At 58.8% G+C, this 22,032-nt stretch overlaps 1 protein-coding gene across 13 annotated transcripts in view; it reads left to right on the top strand.

Moving 5' to 3' along the window:
• The window catches only part of SH3TC1 (SH3 domain and tetratricopeptide repeats 1), a 50,659-nt gene that overhangs the window by 18,729 nt on the left and 9,898 nt on the right, over positions 1 to 22,032 (top strand). For 9 of the 13 annotated variants that reach the window (XR_009701070.1, XM_061191919.1, XM_061191926.1 and 6 more), the window contains exons 2-13: positions 1,104 to 1,318; positions 4,935 to 5,027; positions 7,350 to 7,477; positions 8,827 to 8,932; positions 9,677 to 9,823; positions 10,457 to 10,637; positions 11,451 to 11,527; positions 12,367 to 12,562; positions 15,604 to 15,737; positions 17,439 to 17,477; positions 18,939 to 19,022; positions 19,118 to 20,944. Coding sequence is in view for 12 of the 13 variants with exons in the window: in XM_061191919.1 (XP_061047902.1) it covers positions 1,150 to 1,318; positions 4,935 to 5,027; positions 7,350 to 7,477; positions 8,827 to 8,932; positions 9,677 to 9,823; positions 10,457 to 10,637; positions 11,451 to 11,527; positions 12,367 to 12,562; positions 15,604 to 15,737; positions 17,439 to 17,477; positions 18,939 to 19,022; positions 19,118 to 20,944 (3,181 nt within the window). In the remaining variant the exon portion in view is untranslated. Of the gene's footprint in view, positions 1 to 1,103; positions 1,319 to 1,338; positions 1,415 to 4,934; positions 5,028 to 7,349; positions 7,478 to 8,826; positions 8,933 to 9,676; positions 9,824 to 10,456; positions 10,642 to 11,450; positions 11,528 to 12,366; positions 12,563 to 15,603; positions 15,738 to 17,438; positions 17,478 to 18,938; positions 19,023 to 19,117; positions 20,945 to 22,032 lie in introns of those variants that run through there. The other 4 variants (XM_061191927.1, XM_061191922.1, XM_061191925.1 and 1 more) reach the window with 3 other exon arrangements.

Genomic DNA, 22,032 nt, shown 5'->3' with positions numbered 1-22,032 from the left:
GTGGTGCATGATGACCGGCTCTCGGGGGGAGGCCCGAGGGCACCCGGGAGTGGGGAGCCATCTCTGGTTCCTCCCCGGCCACTTCCTCCTTTCCCGCCCTCTGCCACCTGCTTCCTTCCCTCACGGGGCAGCCTGGGACCCGGCCCACTTCCTGCAAAACTGGACGGCGTTCCTTCTGGGGACTCTGCTGGGGTGCAGGCCTCTTCTGGTGAGAGAGACGGGGCCCACTGAGCCCCCCAGGACGCGGGGTTAGTTATAAGGAGCAGCAGGGCCTCCTGGGAATCCGAGGCTGGAGTCACAGCCCAGCTGAGCCCCGTATGAAATGCAGCTGAATATTCTTCTCTCGGGAGATGCGCTGTCTCTGGGGGAGTCTCTCCCTCCCAGCCCTCGCTGGGTGGGGGGTGCCGTGGGCTTATCTGTAAACCATGGTCCCGGCATGTCCCAGGAGGACACCTGCTCTGTTCCCTGTTCCCACGTGGCCTTTACTGCTTCCATGTTGCGCTCGTTGCGGTGCGCGGGCTTCTCGTTGCGGTGGTTTCTCTTGCTGCGGAGCACGGGCTCTAGGCGCGTGGGGTTCAGTAGTTGTGGCACATGGGCTCAGTAGTTGTGGCTCGCAGGCTCTAGAGCGCAGGCTCAGTAGCTGTGGCACACGGGCTTAGTTGCTCCATGGCACGTGGAATCTTCCCAGACCAGGGCTCGAACCCGTGTCCCCTGCATTGGCAGGCGGCTTCTTAACCACTGCGCCACCAGGGGAGCCCCCGTGGGAACGTTTTGAGCAGCCTCCAGGTGCCAGGATCTGAGCTACTTCCTCGGGGTCTGTGGATGAGCAAGAATGGGCCCCTACCTGCCCACAAGGACTTCCAACTGGAAGCAAACGTAGGCACGTGTCTCCAACAGAGTCTGTGCCAGGCGGACTGTGCTGTGTGGAGGGGAAGTGGCCAGTAAGCAGAGCTCTGGAAGGATGCTCAAGGGTCCACCAGGCAAAGAGGAGGCATTCTCTCCTCTTGACCCCAACTCTGGCGGCAGCATCCGTGCTGGTGCCGGCTGCCTGTCTTCCTAGAGAGGTCGCCACTGCTGACCCCTGCACTCTCTTCTCTCCACAGAGGCCAGCCCGGCATGCCGGGCCCTTGGCGCTGAGGCCACTGCGTCATGGAGGGCCCAGCGGAGACGGCCGCTGAGGAGCCAGCCCCGACGGGGAGGGGGCCCGTGGGGCCCTCGGGAGGCAGCGGTGACCGCGGGGTCCAGAGAGCGGGAGCGAGTGCGTCAGTCTTCTGGGAGCGAGCAGGGCCTGAGGAGGCCAAGTCTACCGCTGGAAGCGGTGAGTGCGGCGTGTGCCCACCCGGCCGTCCACCCCACCCAGGATGGAGCTGGATGCCTGCGCTGTCAGTGCTCGTGCTGAAGGAGGATGCGCCCAGTGAGCATTTACGACAGATGGGGGCCCACCTCGTGCTTGTCCAGGGCACGGCGAGAGGGGCAGGGGTGGGAGATTCTAGAAATGCAGCCCTGGGTGAGTTTATAGCTCTTGTACAGCTTTGGGTGCCCACAGTTCTGCTTTGTCCTTGGAGGTGAGCCCCGGGGATTACTCAGGACGGGGCGTCCCTCATTCTTCCAGGAGGGCAAACCAAGGCCCAGGGAGGGGAAGGAAGCAGTGCCTGGGCCAGGCCCCGGGCAGGATTACTTCCTGAACAGCGGAGGAGGAGGGGTGTGACAAGGGCAGAGCCACCTCCCACCCGACCTGCCCAGGTGCGCGCAAGAGGGGATGTGCGGGAAGCAGGGCTGGGCTGCCTGCCGGGGAACCTGGGGTTCCCATCCTGATTGTCTCTGGGCCACTTGACGTGGAAACCTGAGGGGTGGCCTAGGTGATCTCCAGGACCCCTCTCCCTAACTCCTTGGGTCCTGGAGGAGAGGAGGGAAGGGCGGGGGGAAGGCTGAGGTGGGCCCAGGCCCCTCCCCGAGCCCGGGACAGCCTGTCCTCCTGTCCCTCCCCGGGCTTCCCTTCGTCACATCGTCACCTTCAGCCTGGTCACCTGCTTAGTTGCCTCTAGGGCTCAGCACATAGCAGGTGCCCAATAAATATTGGAATGACGAATGATCGATGCTTTGGGAGAATGGAAACAAAACCTCATACTCGGTGCCTGGCCCAGAGCCTGACGCCGTGCATGCTCGGCGATTAGAGGTATTTTTACACCTGTTTTCTTGGTCCTTCCGGGCGTAAGCGGAGATGGGAAAGGTCGGGGTGGCCCTCGTGGGTGCTGACTCCTGTAGTCAGACACCTGCCTGGCCTGGAAGAGGGGCTCTGAGGAGCTGTGGGGCTTGGCCTGGGGATTCCACTGGGTCGGGCGCCCTCCAGAGCTCGCCAGCACGCGACAGAGGAGCTGGGTTCCGCCGGATGCATGGGGGCCGGACCAGCCTCCCGCATGGCAGCCCAGCCCAGGATGGGCCGTGAGTCCTAGAGCGCGGGATTCCTGCTGTCGGTGCTGCGGCCGAGCCAGAAGCATTCTGACCATGTTGCCAAGTGTTTCCCGCCCTAGCTGCCCCACAGCACAGCTGGCATTGGCTGGCATTGGGGTGGACCTGTGAGCCCAGGCAGCGGGGTCTGGGAGCCCCTCCTGTCTTCCTGGGCTCCCTGGCCCCGAGTAGCCAAGTGGCCAGTGGGCTGTCACCCCATCCACCCAGAGCCCCTTCCCCTTTCAGCTTCTTTTGCAAATTGACAACAAAAGTCACAAGAAATAATATAAATAATTCCCATTTACACCACCCAGGTTCCTCAAACGTTGACATTTTCCTACACTTGCTTTCTCTCTTTCTGCATTTACAAATATATTTATATTTCAGGACAGTTTAAGAGTAAACTGCAGACATGATGCCCCTTTTACCCCCCAGCGCTTTGGCGTGTGTGTTTCCTAAAACCAGGACCTGCTCGTACAGAGCCATTGTGCAATGATTTCAAACTTCAAACTCTCCTGGTTTAAACAACACCATTATCTAATCTACAGACGGACCTCACTCTCATCCTGCCATCTGTCCCCGTAATGTCCTTTCCACCAAAGAAAACCCTGGTCAGGCTTTGCATTCTGTGGCCATGTGCCTGTGGAGCTTTCTAACCTGGAGGTTGATACTTTGAAGATTCCGGGCCAGGTATTCTGTAGAATGTTTGGGTACAGCTCAGTTCAAGTATGGCTGTTTCTTCAGGATAGCAGGCAGGTACTTTGGGCAGAAATACCCCAGAAGTGTTCGGTTCCTCTCAGTGCGGCCGACCAGGAGACCTCGATGGCCATTTGTCTGGTCCCTGGTGACGTTCACGGCTCACGTCCATCACTTGATTAGGGAGATGTTTGACAGCATAAATGTCACTGTCAAAGTCACCCTTCTTCCCTTTGTCATGAGCAAGGAGCCCGTGGGAGGATACTTGGGGACTTTGTGACTAGCCGGTTCCTCTGGTCCTAATCAAGCACTAGTTTTATCATCCGTGCGAGGTTCTTGACTGAAATCATAACATTACGATGGTTGCTAAGTGGTGACTTTCTAGTGCTGCGTTCTTCTGACGTTTGTTAATGGACCTTCCACTGAAAAGAAGTCCCCTCTCCCCAGGTATTCATTTATTTATTTTAGCGTGGGTGGGCTCAGAGGTCTTTATTTCATTCTCTGGACTCTATCAGTTGCTGTCATTATTTATTTTGTTGTTCACATTGCCCCCAATTTGGTCTTGTGATGCATCTCCAGCATCCTATGAGCACGTCCTACTTTCTGGGACAACAAGAGGCTCACATCTCATCTCTGCTCTCCCTGTCGCAGCCCTGGAATCGGCCGTTCCTCAAGGAGCCCTGGCTTCTCAGGGGGAGGACGATGCTTAAAGCCAAGATCTGGGTGCCGTGCCCTTGTTTGGATTTGACAGGCATTTCTGAGCCCCTGCTCTGGGGATGCTGAGCAAGCAAGGGCTGGAAATGGGCTCTGACCACACAGGCTTAGGGCTGGTGTACCGCAGGTGGGGAGAGAGCAGAAATGAGCCTATCGTTTTGCACGGTGCAAGGCCAACGTGGCAGCACCGTGCCCACGGCTGAGCGGGACTTCCCCGGGGTGAAGAGGCTGCAGTGAGGTTGGTTCAGTACCGTCTGTCGGAACCACAGGTGTTTCCAGATCAGATCCCCTTTGAGCTGAAGGCCCTGATTGCTCATCCCATTGTACAGATGAGAACCGAGCAGGGCAGAGACGGGTGTGTGTGCGTGGAGAGGTCGGGCCAAGGTGCAGACTGGGATCTGGCTTCCCGGCTGGGGGCTGGGGGCAGGGACAACCAACAGAGGACCGGCCTCACAGGCCAGTCAAAATCAGGATGCAGCCCCATCTGCCGCAGACCCGGAGTTCCCCCTGGGCTGTCACCTCCCCTCTGTGGTCAACAGAGTAAAGGTCCCCAAAGCAGTCCACATCCTAGTCCCCAGAACCTGTGCACACACACGTTACCTCCGCGACCAAAGAGATTTTGCCAAGGGGATTAAGGATCTTGAGACGGGGAGATTATCCTGGGGTCAGAATCACAGAGAGGTTGAACATGCTGTGCTTTGGGGATGGAGGAGGGGCCACGAGCCAAGGAATGCGGACCCCTCTGGAATCTGGAGAAGCAAGGAGACAGATTCTCTCCTGGAGCCTCCAGAAGAAAGGAACCAGCCCTGCCCACACCTTGTTTTGTCCCAGCAAGACCCTTCTCAAACCCCAGAACAGCAAGATAACACTGTGTTGTTTCCAGAAGCCTCTAGGGTAGGGTAATTAGTCACAGCACAGTAGGAGACTCATAGCCTCCCGACCTTGTTGGGCTTTGTGACCCTGGAGGAAGGGTGTGAACGGTGGTTTGTAGGGGTGTGGACATACCTTTCTTCTAGAAATACCTGGGCGGTGGCACCTGCATAGCTGAGAGTTGCCTGTTCTCACCTTCATCACAGGACCCTGCTCTGACACAGATGCCACTCCTGCCCCTGGTGTTTCTCCACCGGCTGCTGGGCCCTCTCCCGGCCAGATGGGCTCCTACCCCACAGGTAGACGTCCTGGGCGCTACGCCGCGCGTCGGGGTTAAGTCTGGGCTGGGGACGTGAATGTGGGATCCCTGGGCGTCCCCCCTTCCCTCCGGCCTCTCCCATCCCGTGGGCTTCTGGTTCAGGAGCGTCTAACCCAGGCTTCTCTAATGTGGACGCCCTGCTTTAAGGTCACCCTGAATGTGGAGGAGAGGCTTGTTAAACACAGATGCCTGGGTCCTGCCGGGTTCTGATGCAGGGAGTCTGGGGTAGGGCCCAGGACTCGGCATTTTTCACTTGGGGACAGAAGGCTGGAATTCGCCTGCACGTGCAAAGGCCTTCCCTGGACTCTGTGTTTGCGTCTGCCCACACAAGAGGGGGGCATGGCCCTGGAGGCCGCACGCAGGGGAAGTGAAACCCCAGGAGGGACACCCTGGGGGGGCAGGGGGATGGCAAGGGCCCTCGGGAGAGGCATTGGGGAACTGCTTCCGGGGAGGTGCTCCGAGGACGGGACGGCGGGACTTCTGCAGGGCGCTGATGGGCAGAGGGGGGCAGCAAGAAGCCCCTAACGCTGGAGACCCGACTCCCGAGCCCCAGCCGTGGGGGGCATGGAGACCCCAGCGTTGTCGGCCGTCCACCTTTGCCGTGACAGCCGCCCGTCCTCCAGCTTTTCCTTCGTGTGGGCAGCGCTGCCTGTGGTCACTCGGGATGACCAGGACTGTTGAGCAACGAGGCAGATTATTATGGGATTGACAATTCAATCCCACCCTCTTATGGGAGTAGGAGGGGTCACATCTTAGAACTGGTTGGGAAATGCTGGCCTGGCTTCCTGCTGGGGGAGGGGCCTGATTCCAGATCCCAGATGTGCTCCTCTGCCCCGACCCTGCCCCCCAGGAGGGGGTGGGGATGTTTGCTCGAGGGTCCCCTAGCTAGAAAATTCCAAGGCAGGTGCAAGGCTTATTCAGAGGGTGTGAGGAGCCTCTCTCCCTCGCCCTCTCCGTGTTCTGTCCCTCTTCCTCTCTCCCTCTCTCTTCTCCCCTCCCCCTTCCCATCCTCTCCCCTTCATCTCCCCTCTCCAGTTTTGGAACAGCCCATGATCTGAGGATCCCTGCGGCCAGCAGGCCTCTCAGGGGGACGGGGTGTGGGTGGTCAGGGGACATTTGAGCTGGGATCCAATCATAGAGCACCAGCCAGGCCAGGAATTGGTCTGGGAGAGGGTGCTTCAGGTGGAGGACATGGTGAGTGCAAAGGCCCTGAGGTGGGTTGGGGGGGGGATGCCTCGATGTCTCAGGGCAGCAGAGAGGCGGCCACAGGCTGGAAGGGATGGGGAGAAGAGGTGGGGCTGTGCGGGGCAGGGTGAAGCGCAAGATGCTCCAGGCTGTGCCTGCAAAGGTGGAAAGGATCCGCATTTTATTCTTCCTGAGATGGAAAACCACCACGGCTGTGCTGTCTAATACAGTAGCTACATGTGGCTGTTTATGTTTAAATTTAACTTAAATAAAATTAAAAATCCAGTTCCTCAATTACACTGTCCACATTTCAAGAGCTCAGGGCCCTATGTGGCTGGTGCCACTGTGCAGGACAGTGCAGAGAGCAAACATGTCCATTGCTGCAGAAATTTCTGGGGGACAGCACTGCCCGGAGGGCTGAGAGCCAAGGCGTTCCATAAGCCAGAGCTGGTTGTGAGGGGACCCTCTGGCCCTCTGTGGACCAGAGAACCATCTGGAGGGAGGGCCAGGGCTCAGACACTGCTCAGGAAGACCTATGGGGCTGGGCCATGGTGAGCAGTGAGCATGGTGGGTTCAGCCTGGTTTTGCAGGGGGGTCAGTGGGGTTCGCTGGTGGACCAGCCAGTGGTGTGTGAGGGAAGGAGGTGTCGTTGGTCTGAGCAGGACTGGGGATGCGGTCCTTCTGGAGATGGTAAAGAAAGGAGGACAAGCCAGTTTTGGGTGCGGGGGGCGATGAAGAGTTCTAGGATGCCCGTGGGGTGTCTGCTGGAGTGTGGATGCCCCATTGGAGCCCAGGCATGGAAGAAGTCGGGACTGGAGGTCACGGTGACTTGGGACCATATGCTGAATGCCTGCCCTGTGCTGGCCTGTCCTGGGGCTGTGACACAGCCCACTACCTCCCATCTCTGTAAGATGTGGGTAGCACGTAACTCATTTACCACCAAAGAAACTGGGCCTCAGGGGAGAAAAGCAGCTGTGCAGAGTTCCCACCGGCCGTGCACGTGGGGTGTGAATCCGGGTCCCCGTGTTTGTGTGCAGGGGCCCTCAGGGGAGGGAGGGCACCCCACAGAACCGGCCTGGGCCAGGGAAACTGCCCACCTTGATCTGTGCCCTTCCAGACCTGACCTTGCAGCTGCTGGCTGTGCAGAGGAAGAGCGGATTGCCCGACCCCAGCCTGCAGCAGGTCCTGCGGGGCCGGCTCCGTCTTCTGGAGAATGACAGCTGGGAGGTGGCCCGTGCTCTCGGGGTGAGTCTGGCTCCTCGGGGGGCCTGGGTGGGCAAAGGTGCAGGGGATCCACACTTGTGAATGGGGTGGAGGAGGACTGCTCGGAGGAGAGGGCAGTGGACCTAGGAGGAGGTCTGTCCATGATGTCCAGACCTCACCCGATGGTGCCACCACCAGGGTGACTTGTCCCCCATCTGCTCTCCTGGCTCTCTGGCTCTAGGAACAATGATCACACAGCCCCAGACATACGTGGGCCACCACTTTCTGAATGCCCCAGTCCCTTTCTCCATGGACACCCCACCCTGCCAGGATTTTTAGTCTCTTCATAGGGAGCAAAAAGGACTGCTGTTGAGTTGATCTTATTCTTTGTTTGATTTGTTGGTGACTGGCCTCGCACAGATGGACGATCTGTCAGGAGGTTGGTGGAGAAGGAGGCTGAGCTGGGTGACCTCCCCATGGCAGAGGTCCTGGGGCTTAGGGTTAAGAGGCCACAACCTGACCTTGCACTCAGCCTGGCCTGACCTTGGCCGAGGTCCCTTAGCCTCTGTTTACGCAGCTTCCTCAGCCACATGCGGGGGATGCTTAGCTTTATTACCCCACGGAGCTGCTGTGAGGACCTGCGAACAGCAGGCATGGTGCACCCAGCACGGTGCTCTGCAGTGGGGCTGCCCCTGTGATGCCAGGCCAGGGTGCGTGCTGGCTCTGGGCTGAATCCCGGCTGTCCCAGGGTCAGACCTCGGAAAGGAACCGGGACCTTATTTCTTAATCCAGATGGAGATGATAATAGTACCCTCTCCCCCTTGGTCAGCATCAGCTGGTGTCGCTTTTAATGCCCCAGCACCACCAGGAGTGTCCATGGGATGGATGTCAGGAGAGGGGATGCTGGACCTGCCACAGAGGGTGCAGGTCCAGGGCATGGAGGCTGTGAGCTCTGGGAAGGAGTGGGGCTTGGTACAGCCCTGGGGAGCCACAGCTGGCTTGAGAGCAGGAGAGGAGCAGCTTGGTTGTAAAGGAATCAGCTCTGTGCTTGCTGGCCCTATCAGGGTCACTTTAAAAAAAAATTAATTAATTAATTTATCTGTGCCGGGTCTTAGTTGCGGCACGCGAGATCTTCGTTGCAGCTTGCGGGATCTTTAGTTGCAGCATGCAGACTCTTAGTTGCGGCATGCGTGTGGGATCTAGTTCCCCGACCAGGGATCGAACCCGGGCCCCCTGCATTGGGAACGTGGAGTCTTACCCACTGGCCCACCAAGGAAGTCCTGCCAGGGTCACTTCTGCAAAATATTTCTACTGCGTGGCTCCGTCCTCCTGATGGGCAGACGTCCCAAAGCCACTGGGACTGTTTCTCATTTCTGTTTCTTCCCCATAAGGAGCTATCGGCCAGGCTGCTGTCCATCCACAGTGACCAGGATCGGATTGTGGTGACGTTTAAGACTTTTGAAGAAATCTGGAAGTTTTCCACCTACCACGCTCTCGGTAAGGCGGTGACCCTCGCAGACCCAGTTATGGGGACGCTTGTCACACACCAGACATTTTATGTTACCAGTCGGGGCTTTAGACTAAGTTAGTTCATGATGGCCTCTCGGGACGTCACCCGTTCTCAGCGACGTTGTGATGGGCGGAGTCGCAGATGCACATGGGTCTGAGTGCGACTCGCCCCCAGGGCAGCTGAGCTCTCACTGGCCGAGCACAGACCAGGAAACCCTGTTTCGACCTCAACCCAAGTTCTTTCTTTCTGAAACATTCCCTCTTCTAAGGGAGACTTTGGCCGTCTAAGTGCCTCTCCTGGGGAACCTTGCTGCCCCACTCCCAGTCTGAGGGCTGAGGAAGTGAGAAATAAGACTCAGAATAACAGTTTCTTGTGCCCCTAGAGCAGGGCTGTGCCCACGCCTGCAGCGTACGTGATCTCCTTGAACACTCCTGTCCCATCTCATAGAAGAGGAGACCGAGGGTCCTAGAAGAAGTAACCAGACCCCGCCCGACCTTCCCAGGGCACGGGGAGGCAGATGAGTGGTCCACCATCAAGGCTTGTCCTCTCGCAGCCCAGATGGTCAGACCTGTGGCCTGCCCAGGTAGTGGACAGCACCATGAGTCCCCAAGGGCAGGGTGGTCCGTCTCCCTGGGCTTGGTCGGCGCAGGACTCGGCCAACACCCGGCCATGAGGGCTTCCCTGCCCCCGGCCTGGAGCCCACTGGTAACCGGGGCTGTGTGCTCCCCCAGGCTTCACTCATCACTGCCTGGAAAACCTGCTCGTGGACCAGACCTTCTGGCTGCTCGAGCCTGACGAGGACGAGGAGACGGCCATCCAAGTCCACGTGGACGAGGAAGCCTTGAAGCTGACGCACGAGAGCCTCCTTTTCCAGGAAGGTGAGCGCTGTGCGGGCGATGGTGACCTTGGTCAGCTCCTCGCTGGGCTGGGGACGCCCCGGGGCCGCGGGCAGCAGAAGGGCTCTGGAGGTGCCGGAGGCTGAGGGCGCTTGGGGCAAGGAAAAGCCCCCCCCCAAGAAATAACAGAAAAGGGGTTTGGCCAGCGCCCCCCTAAGCCCGAGTTCCTGACCGAGCTATTGCCCCAAGTACCTCGGTGCCCTCACAGTTGGGCTCCGAGGCCGCAGCAAACAGGGCATTAGCTGCCTGTCCTTCCCCAGCCACAGAGCAGACAAGAGGCGGCCACTGCGGCCGGACTCGCCCGTGGCGGTCCAAGCAGGAAGGGCCCTTGGGATCACATGTCGAGCCCCTCATAGCCCAGATAGGGAAACTGAGGCCCAAAGAGCCTGAGGCTGAGCCAGGCTCCCGGGCAAGTCCCGGCGGAGTGGGGACTCCAGCCCAGGTCCAGCCTCCAGGTCTGGGCCCCTGGGGCCTCCGGTGTCTTTCTGTGGATGCAGAAACTGGGGTGGGGGAACCCCTGCAGGTATTCCTGGTGGAGAACAGGTAGTCCCGCCTGCAAACTACAGCTTCCCCTGTGTCCAGCCACCTGAATGACCACCCTCTGCCGCTTTGAAGGGCCTTTCTTTGTCCGGTGTCCTGACCACCATGTGAGAGTGATGACTGGCCTCCAGCCCTTCAGGCAGGCTTCGGGGTTTCCCCAGGCAGAGGCGGCCCTGGCAGTGGACTCTTTGGCCCCCAGCCACAGCACATCCTTGGAGGAGGGGACAGCAGTGGAGCCTTTGATTCCGTTCCATCAGTAGGTACCGACCTTTGTTTCTCTGCTTCCTGTGGGTCCAGCGTGTTGTCTGGCCTCCCGGAGACTCCCCCAGGCCCAGGTCCATCCGTAGGCCAAGGCGGGTAGATGGGGACCGGTGTGAGCCCGAGGCAGACCTGGCCATGACCACTTCTCCTATTTTCAGTGTGTGGCTTCAGCAAGTCAGTCCAGCTCTCTGGGCCTCAGGGCTGCCACCTGCACAACAGGACAGTGACACCTCCAGGCAGGGCTGTCCTGGGATGAGATGGCCTAGGAGTGTACAACATGGGGCTCTGGCTTCCTGTTCTAGCTTGTTCTGGAAAGCTTTTGCGGGAGCTACATAGCCTGTGCTCATAGTAAGGGAGCACGCAGGGATCTGTGCAAATAAGAACCAAGGCAGGGACAGCCTGGGGATGGCAGGGACAGGTAACATGCAAGCTCCTGCTCATGTGCTGAACGTGGGGCGTAAACTTGGCTTGAGCTTCCTGGCAGCCAAAGCAAAGAGAGAAACTACATCTCCTCATGTTCAGTGTCTATGAAATGACAGTCTGTGGCTGAGTTTCTCTCCGGGGGTGATAGAGGGAGGTCCCCGAGGATGCCAGCGTGAGGGAGGGCAGGAGGCACCTGGGCTGGGGGGTGTGGGGCATGGCTGGAGCTGAAGGCCGCACACCTGGGTGTATGTGTGTGTGTGCGTGCACACGTGCAGCGGGGGCAGGTGGCGGATTTCGCTCGGGTCCCTGGGGGCTGTTGACCTGTCCAGCCTACACACAGTTTCAATCTGCCCTAAACCTAAAATTCTCTCTCATCCCACTCCAGGTGGGCTCTTAGGGTCCCCTGGGACCCCATCAACGACTCCATGGGTGGACCTGTGATGCCGGACATCCAGCCGATGGGTAAATATTTCCACTGGCCCTCCTCCCCTGGGGAAGAGGTGGGTGAGGAGGGGCAGGCACCAGCATTCCCGAAGCTTCTGCGCCCACCCTGAATCCTCCCCAAGCCAGAAGAGGTAGCTAGAATCCCCTCCAGTTCCTGAGGCAATAACAGAGGCTCAGAGAGGTCCACTGGCTGGTCCAAACTCACACAGCACGCGGGGAGGCCGGGCCGGGGTCCCTGGTCACTCCGTCTCTAGAAAGTAACTTCCACACCCTATTTGACCAGCACCTCTGCAACTTCTGCTCTCTTTCTGGCACTGGGTCAGACACCTCGGAGGACCCTCAGACAGTGGAGGTGGGGTGGGCAGGGCCCTGGCTGAACTCGCCACGTGCGCAAATGGAGGAGCGAGAGGCAGGGGTCTTGTTTAGAAAAGACGGCCTGGGTCTCTGGTCCAGTGCATTGGCTCTGCCCAGGCTGCTTGGTGTCTGGATGGCCTGTGGACCTGTCAAGTGGACATAAGGCCCCATGGGAGGACATTTACAGCTGGATTTGCCCTGGGTGGGCCCTGGCCTTGGAGGTCGACAGCCCTGGGCCAAGTTAATCAACATCCCCAGGCCTCAGTTTCTTATCCTCAGCGTGCGGATAAAGAGGCCCCCCTCTTCAGGTACCGCATGGATGTCCAGCCCCTCGTGTGCGGTAGCCCCGCACCCTGGCCAGGTGCTAAATCAATTCCTCAGCAGGACGGCATGTTCCCTGGCCGGGGACACCACCCATGTGGCCGAGGGCCGCCCGTCTGACTGCCTGGTTCCCCCCCGGCCCTATCCCCCCCAGCACTGACCGTGTGGCCTCCTTCCTGCAGCTGTGGGCCTGGCCTCGGCCGTGGCGGACTGCCAGGGCTCAGGGCCCGAAGAGATGACCTTCCGAGGCGGTGACCACATAGAGATCTTGGGTGCCCAGGTGCCTGGCCTGCCCTGGTGCCTGGGCCGGCACGCAGCCTCCGGCCAGGTCGCCTTTGTGCAGACGAGCCTCATCCGTGTGCAGGGCCAAGCGTCTGAGTGAGTGGCTGAGGCCTCCCCCCACTCTGACTCCACCCCTTGCCCCCGTGGGAACCCTGCCCCATCCACCTGCTTCCCAGGTGACAGATCCGCAGTGTCCTGGACGACACCTCCTGCCCCTCCCTAGCCCCTCTTCCTAGTCGTCACTCCCACCTCTGTCCCCAGGGCCGGGCCTAGCCCAGGGCCATCCCACTGTCCCCAGGGCATGACTTCAGCTTCCTGTATGGACCCCTCCTGCCCTTCCTCCAAGTGCTGCCAGGGTTGGTGCCTGAAATACAAAGGTGTCCACGTGCACGGGTGTCCTGGGGCTGCGGAGACAGCACCACAAACTGGGGGCTTAAAACAACAGACCGGAAGCCAGACGTCCAAATCACGGTGTGGCCAGGGCCGAGCTCCCTCTGGGGGCTCCACGGGAGGGGACTTCTCACCTCTTCCAGCTCCTGTGGCTTCAGGCGGTCCTTGCGGCCGCATCACCCCAACCTCTGCCTCTGTCTTCACGTGGCTTCCTCTCTGTCTGTGTCCTCTCGTCTGTCTCTTGTAAGGACACCAGTTGTTGGATTTAGGGACCATCCAGATAACCCAGGATCATCTCCTCATACCAGGATCCTTCACTTGATCACATTTGAAAAGATCCTATTATTTCCAAATAAGGTTACCTTCTGAGGGTCCAGGGGGACATGGATTTGGGGGGGACGCTATTCAAGCCAGTACACCCTGCCATTCCCCTTCATAAAGCCCTTCGAAGCTCTGGGCCTGGCTTTCAAGGCCTCTTGCAACCCAGGCCCTGGTCACCCCCAGTTTCAAAGGCCACCACTCACCATTGTGTCACCCTGAGGCCAGCATGCGGGTTGGCTCACCCCTTCTAGAACGACTCTGGGTTATGTGCCTCCCTCTACGTGAGATGTCCCCTCCATCCTGACCATCCCATTTTCCTGGGGGCTCTCGATGGCCCCCAGTCTCATCTCCAGTGGCTCATCCCTGGGTGCACCCTTCCTGGCTGTGCTCTTCTCCCCGTGTAACCTCCCCACCCCCATCTAGGGAATTCTGAGCCAGGACTGTCTGGTCACCTCCAAGTCCCCACTGCTTGGCCCTGGGCAGCAGCAGGGGGGTCTTGAGGGAGTGGTCAGCCGACACAGCTATGTTCTTGACCTTTTGTTGTCAAGACCTCAGCCCAGGAGTCAGTGTAGAGAAAGGACCCTTCACTGGGTCAGCATCTGCCCCTCGGACGCATTGTGAGATGCTCGTCCTCGGGGCCCCGCTAGCCCTGACATCCCGTCTCATTCTTGTCTGGCACCTCAGACAGACCAACGCCTCCCAAACCAAGCCTCAGAGGCCACTTTGGCTTCATCACATGTCCCACCAGTCACTCTGTTTTCTAATTCAAATGTCTGTCTGCTCCATGGCCTCCTGTTCATCAGAAGCTGTTTGAAGCCGGGCTGGGCTCGGATGCCCAGAGCAGCAGCTAGACCCAAGTTTCCCAAAGTGTGTTGCCCCCAGGGCTCCATCTCAAACTTCATCAGTGAGGATGTGCTTTCCACACGCCCTGGCTGGTTGTCCACAGGGATTCCCAGCACAAGGAAGGCACCCAGAGTCTGAAACTTTTCTTTCTCCTGTTGAAATGCGTTTTTCACACTTGACTTCCAGACAACACTATCAGCTGGTGTTCTGTGGAACACTCTTTGGGCACCCTTGGTCATCATCTCTGGGGAGACCACAACTGCTCAACAGATGTCTGGGCTCCACGTGACTTAAACATGTCCTGAGCTTGCTAACGGGCTGAGCTGCAATTGCTGTGGGAATGAGCCAGTCTGTTTTGCCCTCCCTTAACCCAGAAGGGTGACAGGGCCCAGTGCCATTGGTCCTGTTTACAGCTGGAGAAGCCCTAACAACTTCCCTCTTTCACTCAACAAATGTTTACTGAACATCTTTCCTATTCCAGATCTGAGTTTTTTATCTTTTGTTTAATGAGCATTCTGGTAGCTATTCATTTTTTTAAACTTTATTTTGACATAATTTCAGACTTAGGGAAAAGATGCAAAAAGGGCATAAAATTCCTGTATGTCCTTCACCCAGGTTGCCCAAATGTTGACATGTTATGATGTTTACTTTCTCCTCTTTTTTTTTTTTTTTTACTTTTTTTTTTTCTAAATTCTTTGGGAGTCAGTTGCAAACACAATGTCCCTTTACCCCTAAATGATGTAATATGTGTTTCCTGAAATCAGGACATCATTTGCATGACCACAGCACAACTGTCAAAATCAGGAAATTAACATTGATAGAATCCTATTATCTGCAGACTTTAGATTTTACCAATTTTTCCAGTAATTCCCTCTATAGCCAAAGAAAATTCCAGACCCCATGTTAACACCTGCCTGTCTCTTTAGTCTCATTTCCTTGATCTGAGACAGTTCCTTGTTCTCTTTGTCCTTTAGGACACCGACACTTTTGAGGAATACAAGCCTATTTTATCGAATGTCCTGCAATCTACCCTAAGGTTTTCTTTAACTTCTCAAAAGAGCTCCCTCTAAGTTCTGAAGTACGTTTGAAAGTTTCATATTTTGCTGGTAATTTAGTCCTGTAAGCAGAAGTTGCCTCCCCCTCCCTGTCTCCTTCCCTTCCTCTGTTCCTTCCTGTTTTCCTCTCCCTGACTTTTCGGAGCACACACGTGCCCTGTGCTTGTGTTGTGTGAGGCTCTGTGTGGAGCTTACAGTGTGGAGGGATCGAGTCTGCCTGCAGCTGTCACGGCCGGCCTTGCAGGGGAAGGGGCATTCAAAGTGGGGCTTTGAAGGCTGCCCAGGAGCTCACCTTCCCAGGACGCTGTGACCAGCTGCATCTGTCACAGCATTTCCTGCTCCTGGGCGTCTGCCTCTGGCCAGACAAAGCATCCTTAAGGGCAGGATCTATTTTGTTTTTATCTTGGTGTCTTCACCGCTGGGCACAGGATAGGTATGCAGGGACCATCTGTCAAGTGAAGGAGTGGAAAAGGGTCTTTGTGTGAAATCTTGGAAACGTGCAATCTAAATGCACTTTATTTTTTCCAGCTTGGAAAATGTGATTTTTCTCAATGAAGAGGAAAGGTCTTTCTTCAGCAGCGAAGGACGCTTTTCTGAGGAGGATGCCAGGCAGCTACTGAGGAGGACGTCCAGCATGGACGTCTGCACTGTGTACAGCTTGGGTAGGTGTGCGGGGTGTTGGCGGGTGCTCCTCCCACCCCCCTTGGGATGACTGTGGGCCCCTCTCAGGACGTGCTGCTGGTTGCACCCTACGGCCCATGATTTAGGACAGTTTTCTTGGGGCAGACTTCTGGAAAGACCACGAAGGGTGCAGAGCTTTCCCGTGGCTGAGACCCCATCAGCCCTATTCGGTCAGCACCGGGCTCTGTGAGTTTGGACTGTCCATTCAGCAGAGCTTTGGATGGATCTGGCTTCACCCACTGTTCACAGCGGCAGCCCCTCCTCCCCCGCACCCACCCCGCTTCCCTTCGGGAATGTTCTGCTTCCTCTGTCATGCCACAGTAATGAATGCCAGCCCCTGGGCTCTTAAAGGTGATCAGATAGATGCTGTCACTGCCTTCCCGGTAGGTGGGGACATGCCGGGCCAGACACAGAGGAGCCAGGGTGAGGGGCCAGGAGATGCAGGAAAGTGGGCCTGAGCCTCCCAGCTGCCCGAGGATGGGCCTCAGCAAAGCCTTTTCTCCGCTAACTCCAGGTGCCAGCCTAAGGCCCCCTGCTGCACTGGGGCAGGGCCAGCGTGCAGGCCTCGGGCTGCAGTGCAAATCGTACATGAAGGAAGCGTGTCAGCAGCCACAACGAAAGGAAATGCAGCAGAGGGGACGGTGCTGGAGCAAACTTACCCCCAACTCCCACGGGTCATGGGGATGTAACGTTACAGCTCATTCCTTCATCCCTCTGGATGGAGATAAATGCTCCCATGTGTACGCACCCACACAGATATATGTACACACATGCACACACACTCACATGAATACATAAAGACACACCCAAAGCCATACACGTACACATATACCCACATACCCACACATCCACGATGTACATATACATATGCACACACTCGTGTGAATACATGCATACACATCTGCACACATATGTACACATATGTGTACCTATGTACACACATCCACACATATGTGCATATGTACACACACATCTTTTCTGCCTGCTTACTGACACATGTTATAAGGCTTTTCCCGCCAATATTAGATTTAAACTTTCGAGATCCCACAAATCAGTTTTTCTTCCTAAACAGGCATACTTAAATTTGACCTTGGCATATCAGGCTTAAGCCAGCCTGGCACACGATCTCTTCTCTTTCTGAGGAAGCCGCGTTAGGACCCTTGTTTGCGGGATGTTGTGGGATCCTCTCTGCCGGATGCTGTGTAGTTGGCAGCACTTCACACTTCCCCTGTGTTTTAACAGCTCTTTTTCTCCTTTGGTTTCTATGGCAACGCAGTGGGCAATTAGTGCCAGCCCATTTTCAGGAGGTGGGAACTGAGGCGCAGGGGAGCGCTGGCAGTGGGAGAGGAGGGGTTCAATCCCAGATCTGCCGCCCTGCCCCTGGGAGAGCTGACGGGATCAGGGGGGAGCGCGTCCCCTATTCCCAGAGGGCAAGCAGCAGAAGCCAGCAGCCTCTCAGGGAGGATGGAGTCCTGCAGGGGTGGGCCAGGACGGGGACACATCCTGGAAGACGTGGCTTCTCGGCCAGTGCCCCACCCCACCCCCGCCCCAGCCCGTTTCCCCTCAGGGAGCTGGTGTCAGGGACATTATGATTTTGGTGTGGCCCCCCCCCGACCCCGACTTGGCCCTGGACACAGAGGGTGCTGGCCGGCGGGTGATGCTTTCCTTCTCTCCCTTTTCAGACACAGAAGAAGCTGAGACAGAGCAGCAGGAAGAACATGGTATGTTCTTCCCACACGGCCTGGGGTCCCTCCGGTCATGGGGCTGGGCCTTGGGGTGATGCCGGGCAGGGGGGGCAGAGCTGGGCTTGGATGGGTGCTGGCCACGGACCTCACTCCTCCGTGGGGGAGGGCTGGTGGCAGGGAGTCGGACCTGGAGGGGGAACGTTGGATGAGGTGGAGGTGAGGCTCCCTTCCACTGCTGCAGCAGGTCCCCAACAAACGTGCCAGCCCCCCCTGCACCGTGCCCATGTAGGGAGGGTGACCTCTCCATTGCCAAGCCCATGCCTGGTCCCCCTGCACTGTCCCCAGCAAAGATGGACCATCCCCGCCATTGTCTGAGCTCATGCCTGGTTCAGGGTTCCTTTCAGGAAACCTAGAACAGCTGAAATTTGCCCCGGGCCCTGGTTGGAGGGGTGAAGGGGGTGTTCAGGTTGCTGAATTTGGAGCCTTATGTTGGAAAAGTCCCTTGAGGACCTGCTCTTTCCTGTGGGGGCTGGTTCAGGGAGACCCCCTCCTTCTCCCTCCACACTCCCTCTCCCCACAGTAGGGGGTCGGCATCAGGGAGAGCCTGGGGACACAGGTGCCAAGGACCCTTTGAGATTCCCTGGGGATGGGATCCATCTAAGCACAAACACAGAAGGACCACTTTGGGATCTGGTTGAAGAGGCCCGGAAGCCAGCCCCCGGGGTCCCAGGGCTATTCCAGGGCCCTCCCTCCTCCCCAGACCCTCTGCAGGCTTGTCTTCAGGGAGGATCTCAGCTGTCGGGGACAGGATAACCGGGATAATGTGGGAAGATGCCCTGGGGAGCCCACTCGCCTCCGCTGGATGCAGGCGTTTCTTAGCTAATCAAGTACATGGTCAAGTCGCACATTTGCCGCTCAACCGTATTTAATTTTTAAAATTCCTAGGCTTTACAGACTAATAGACAGTTTTGAACATATTTTTCTACAAGTGAACTCGAGACAGAAGAGTCTTTAGGTCCTGGTTCTTTCCTTCCAAACAAATTCCCCTTCAAAGCTCATGTTTTGGCTACAGGAAATGTAGCTTGTTTGCTCCTCAAGGCTGAACATGCCTCTGGGCGTTGAGTCCATCCAAGGCCAACAGCCCCTTGGCGGGCAGCTGTGGGCACCTCCTTGTCCCCAGACTCTCCGGCACTCCTCTTTAACCCTTTAGTGACCGTGAGCCTCAGATTCCCCAACCAGCCAAGATGAAGGGGGCGCCCCGGGCTCTGGGAGCCATTCCCAGTGTCTTCTGTCAGAATGACCCCCACGCTAGAGCCGGGCAGATGGACACACAGGCCACTGTCAGTTCTGTGGGTGCTTTTGAGCTCATGCTGGGCAGCAGCTCTGATTGGCTACTGATTGATTTCCTGGGGGCGCCTCACCTGGCTGAGAGGGAAGGACAAAGGTAAGGAGCGTTACTTGATAAAAGCGTGGCCAACCTGCCCCGTGTTCTCCCAGCAGTCACTCCTACTGCGGCCCCGCACTGTGCCCAGCTCTGCGCTCCGCAATCCACGGAAATCTCAGGGCAGCCCCGTGGGAGAGGTGACAGGGACCCTGCGGCTCGGGGAGGGACGCCCCTGGCCCAGCCTGGACTCAGGTCACACTCTAACCCATGTGGGCATTCTGGTCACTTGCAGAGATGCCCCCGCCTTGCCTGCACCCAGAGCCACGTGAGACCCTGCAGAAGGTGAAGAATGTCCTAGAAAGATGCAAGTCCTGCCAGGGCTGCCCCAAGGAGCCAACGTCCCCGGGTGCCCACGGGGCCTCCAGCGGTGCGAGCTCGCCGGACACCAAGTCCTGCCGGGGTTGCCCTGAGGAGCCAGGGTCCCCGGGCATCCACGGGGCATCCAGTGGTGCGAGCTCGCCGGACACCAAGTCCTGCTGGGGCTGCCCCAAGGAGCCAGGGTCCCCGGGCGTCCATGGGGCCTCCAGTGGTGTGAGCTCGCCGGACACCAAGGAGCCCTCCTTCCGCCTGGACGCTGGGGATGACCAGGCTGACCTGGAGGCCCTGGGCTCCCTGCTGCTGTTCCTGGACAAGCCCGGCTTCGAGGCCGGCTTCCAGGGCCTGTATGACCTCTCCCTGCCCCGGCTGAGCAGCGTGTTCGGCGGCTTCACCGACGAAGAGGAGCTGGCCCGGCTTCTGGCTGAGGCCCGGGGGGTGGCCAAGAAGGCCGGGCTGCCCATGGCCCTGGCCAGGCTCTGCTTCCTGCTGGGGCGGCTGTGCATGAGGCGGCTGAAGCTGTCCCAGGCCCGCGTGTACTTCGAGGAAGCCCTGGGGGCGCTGGGGGGCCGCTTCGGAGACCTCATCCTGGTGGCGGCCGTGTACACTGGCCTGGCCGCTGTCCACCTGCGTCAGAAGAACAGGGAGAAGTGTGCGCAGGTGGTGCCCAAGGCCTTGGCCCTGCTCCTGGGGACGCCCGGGCACGTGGGCGGCTCGGAGGCCGAGTCGGGGCTCCTGAAGCTTGGCCTGCGGAGGGCTATCGGCGCCCGCAGCCCGCAGGCCGAGGCCCGGGCCTGCTTCCTGCTGGCCAAGCACCACGCCCGCGTCAAGCAGCCCGAGGAGACCCTGCCCTTCCTGGAGAGGCTGCTGCAGCTGCACAGGGCCTGGGGGGCCTCGGGCGCCTCGTGGCCCATAGACTGCTACCTGCTGCTGGCGGACGTCTACAGCCGCAAGTGCCTCCCGCAGCTGGCGCTGAGCTGCGTCAAGGTGGCCTCGCGGCGGGCACGGGGCTCGCTGGACAGCGCGCTCCGGAGCGCGGCCCTGGTCCTGCGGAGCAGCCCCCGGCTCCCCCGCCTCCCTGCCCAGCTCGCCCCCTACCTCCTGCGGGCCCTGGCCTCCCCGGACTTGGGCGCGGGGCAGGCGCTGCGCGGCCCCATCTACGCCAGCCTGGCCCGGCTGCACAGCCAGCACGGGCAACAGGGCAGGGCCATTGCCTTCATGACGCGGGCCGCGGAGACGGACGCCCAGACTGGCGGCCGCACGGTTGTGGACCGCCTGGTGGCCCTCGCCTGGTTGCACGTGCTTCACAGGCAGATCCCGGCAGCCCTGGACATCTTGGAGTCCATCCTGGAGGCGGCGGTGGCCTCCCTGGACCAGGAGGGCGTGATCGCCAACATGGTAGCTATTGCCCTGAAGAGGATGGGCAGGACTCGGCAGGCGGCCGAGGGGTACTACCGCGCCCTGCGGGTTGCCAGGCGCCTGGGTCGCCAGCGGAACAAGGCGGTGGTCCTGGCCAACTTCGGGACCCTGTGCCTGCAGACCGGCGCCGGCAGGCTGGCCCAGCACTACTTCCTGGAGGCCGTGAAGCTCTTCTCGCGGCTGCCCAGCGGAGAGTGCGGCCCAGACTTCACCCAGGTGCTCCTGCGGCTGGGTCACCTGTGCACCCGCAGGGCCCTTACCCGGCAGGGCAAGTGCTACTACGAGTGGGCCTTTCTGGTCGCCGTGGAGACGGACCATTTGGAGAGTAAGTGTGGGGCACACTGGCTTCCTGGAAAGAAAGAAAACACGTTTTCTTTCCATCTCTGTTCAGAACACACCTGGGGTTTGCGATTCAGAGGCGAGCAGTTGTTTTTGCACTGACAATGCTGAGTACTGGAAACCAGCAGATGTTTGCAGACGCTTGGAGGGTGTCCCACGCTGGGCCAGATGTCACCAGGGCAAACGACTCATCCTGGTTTGCCTGGGACTGTCCTGCTTTGTGCATTGAAAGTCCCGAGGCCGGGAATCCTGGCAGTCTCCGGCAAATGGGCAGTGGTGACCCTGGACGTAGCTCAGGCCAGGCGGGGGCAGCCGTGCCGAGGAGCCACCTGGGCCTTGAATGCTGGGTGCTTTAGCTGGTGCTGGCATCTCCCAAAGCCCTGCACACCTGGCATCTCCCCTGCACAGAGGGTGCAGGGCAGTTGCTTCGTCCAACAGCTACTTGTGTGAATACGCCAGGCTCTGTGCGGGGCTCCACCTGCAAATGGACCTGAGTGGTCCTCACTGGAGGCTGGCGGCCAAGCATGGGAAACAGATGCCTGGGTCACAAGAGCCACAAAAGCAGGAGCTCAGCTTAAATATGGGCAGCACCAGGCCTCAACTCGTGGGTCGGGGCAGTCTGATTAGTCTGGGACTTGAGGGATGAGGAGGGTTTAGCCAAGCACGGGATGGGGGTCTGGCAGAAGGAGCAGCCAGTGCAAAGGCCCTGGGGTGAGTGAGCTGGGCCACGCAGGGAGGTTCAAAGTTTGGAGTGGGAGGGTCAGGTGGGGTGTGGTGAGAACCTCAGGTGGGAAGCTAGGCAGAGGCCCAGGAGCCCAGGCTGTGGTTTGGTGTTTTCCCTGAGTGCTGGGGAGCCACTGAGAGATGTAGACCACTCACTGAGGCTGGAAGGAGTCCCTCTGGACCTCCAGAAGGAACCAAGAGCTGGGTCCCTGACCCACCCCGTGCCCTCAGGCAGGTCCTGGTGGGCTCGTCAGTGGAATGTGGCCCCCCCGTGTGCTTATCAGAAACCTCCTTTGACCCACCTCCCCAAACCCGGGCAATGGGGGATTCAGACTTGGGAATGCAGAGCTG

This window comes from Eubalaena glacialis, chromosome 5 (genome assembly GCF_028564815.1).
Source record: "Eubalaena glacialis isolate mEubGla1 chromosome 5, mEubGla1.1.hap2.+ XY, whole genome shotgun sequence".
Taxonomy (NCBI): Eukaryota; Metazoa; Chordata; class Mammalia; order Artiodactyla; family Balaenidae; genus Eubalaena; species Eubalaena glacialis.
The sequence above is the reverse complement of the archived record's forward strand: the minus strand, read 5'-3'. Positions and strand labels throughout refer to the sequence as shown.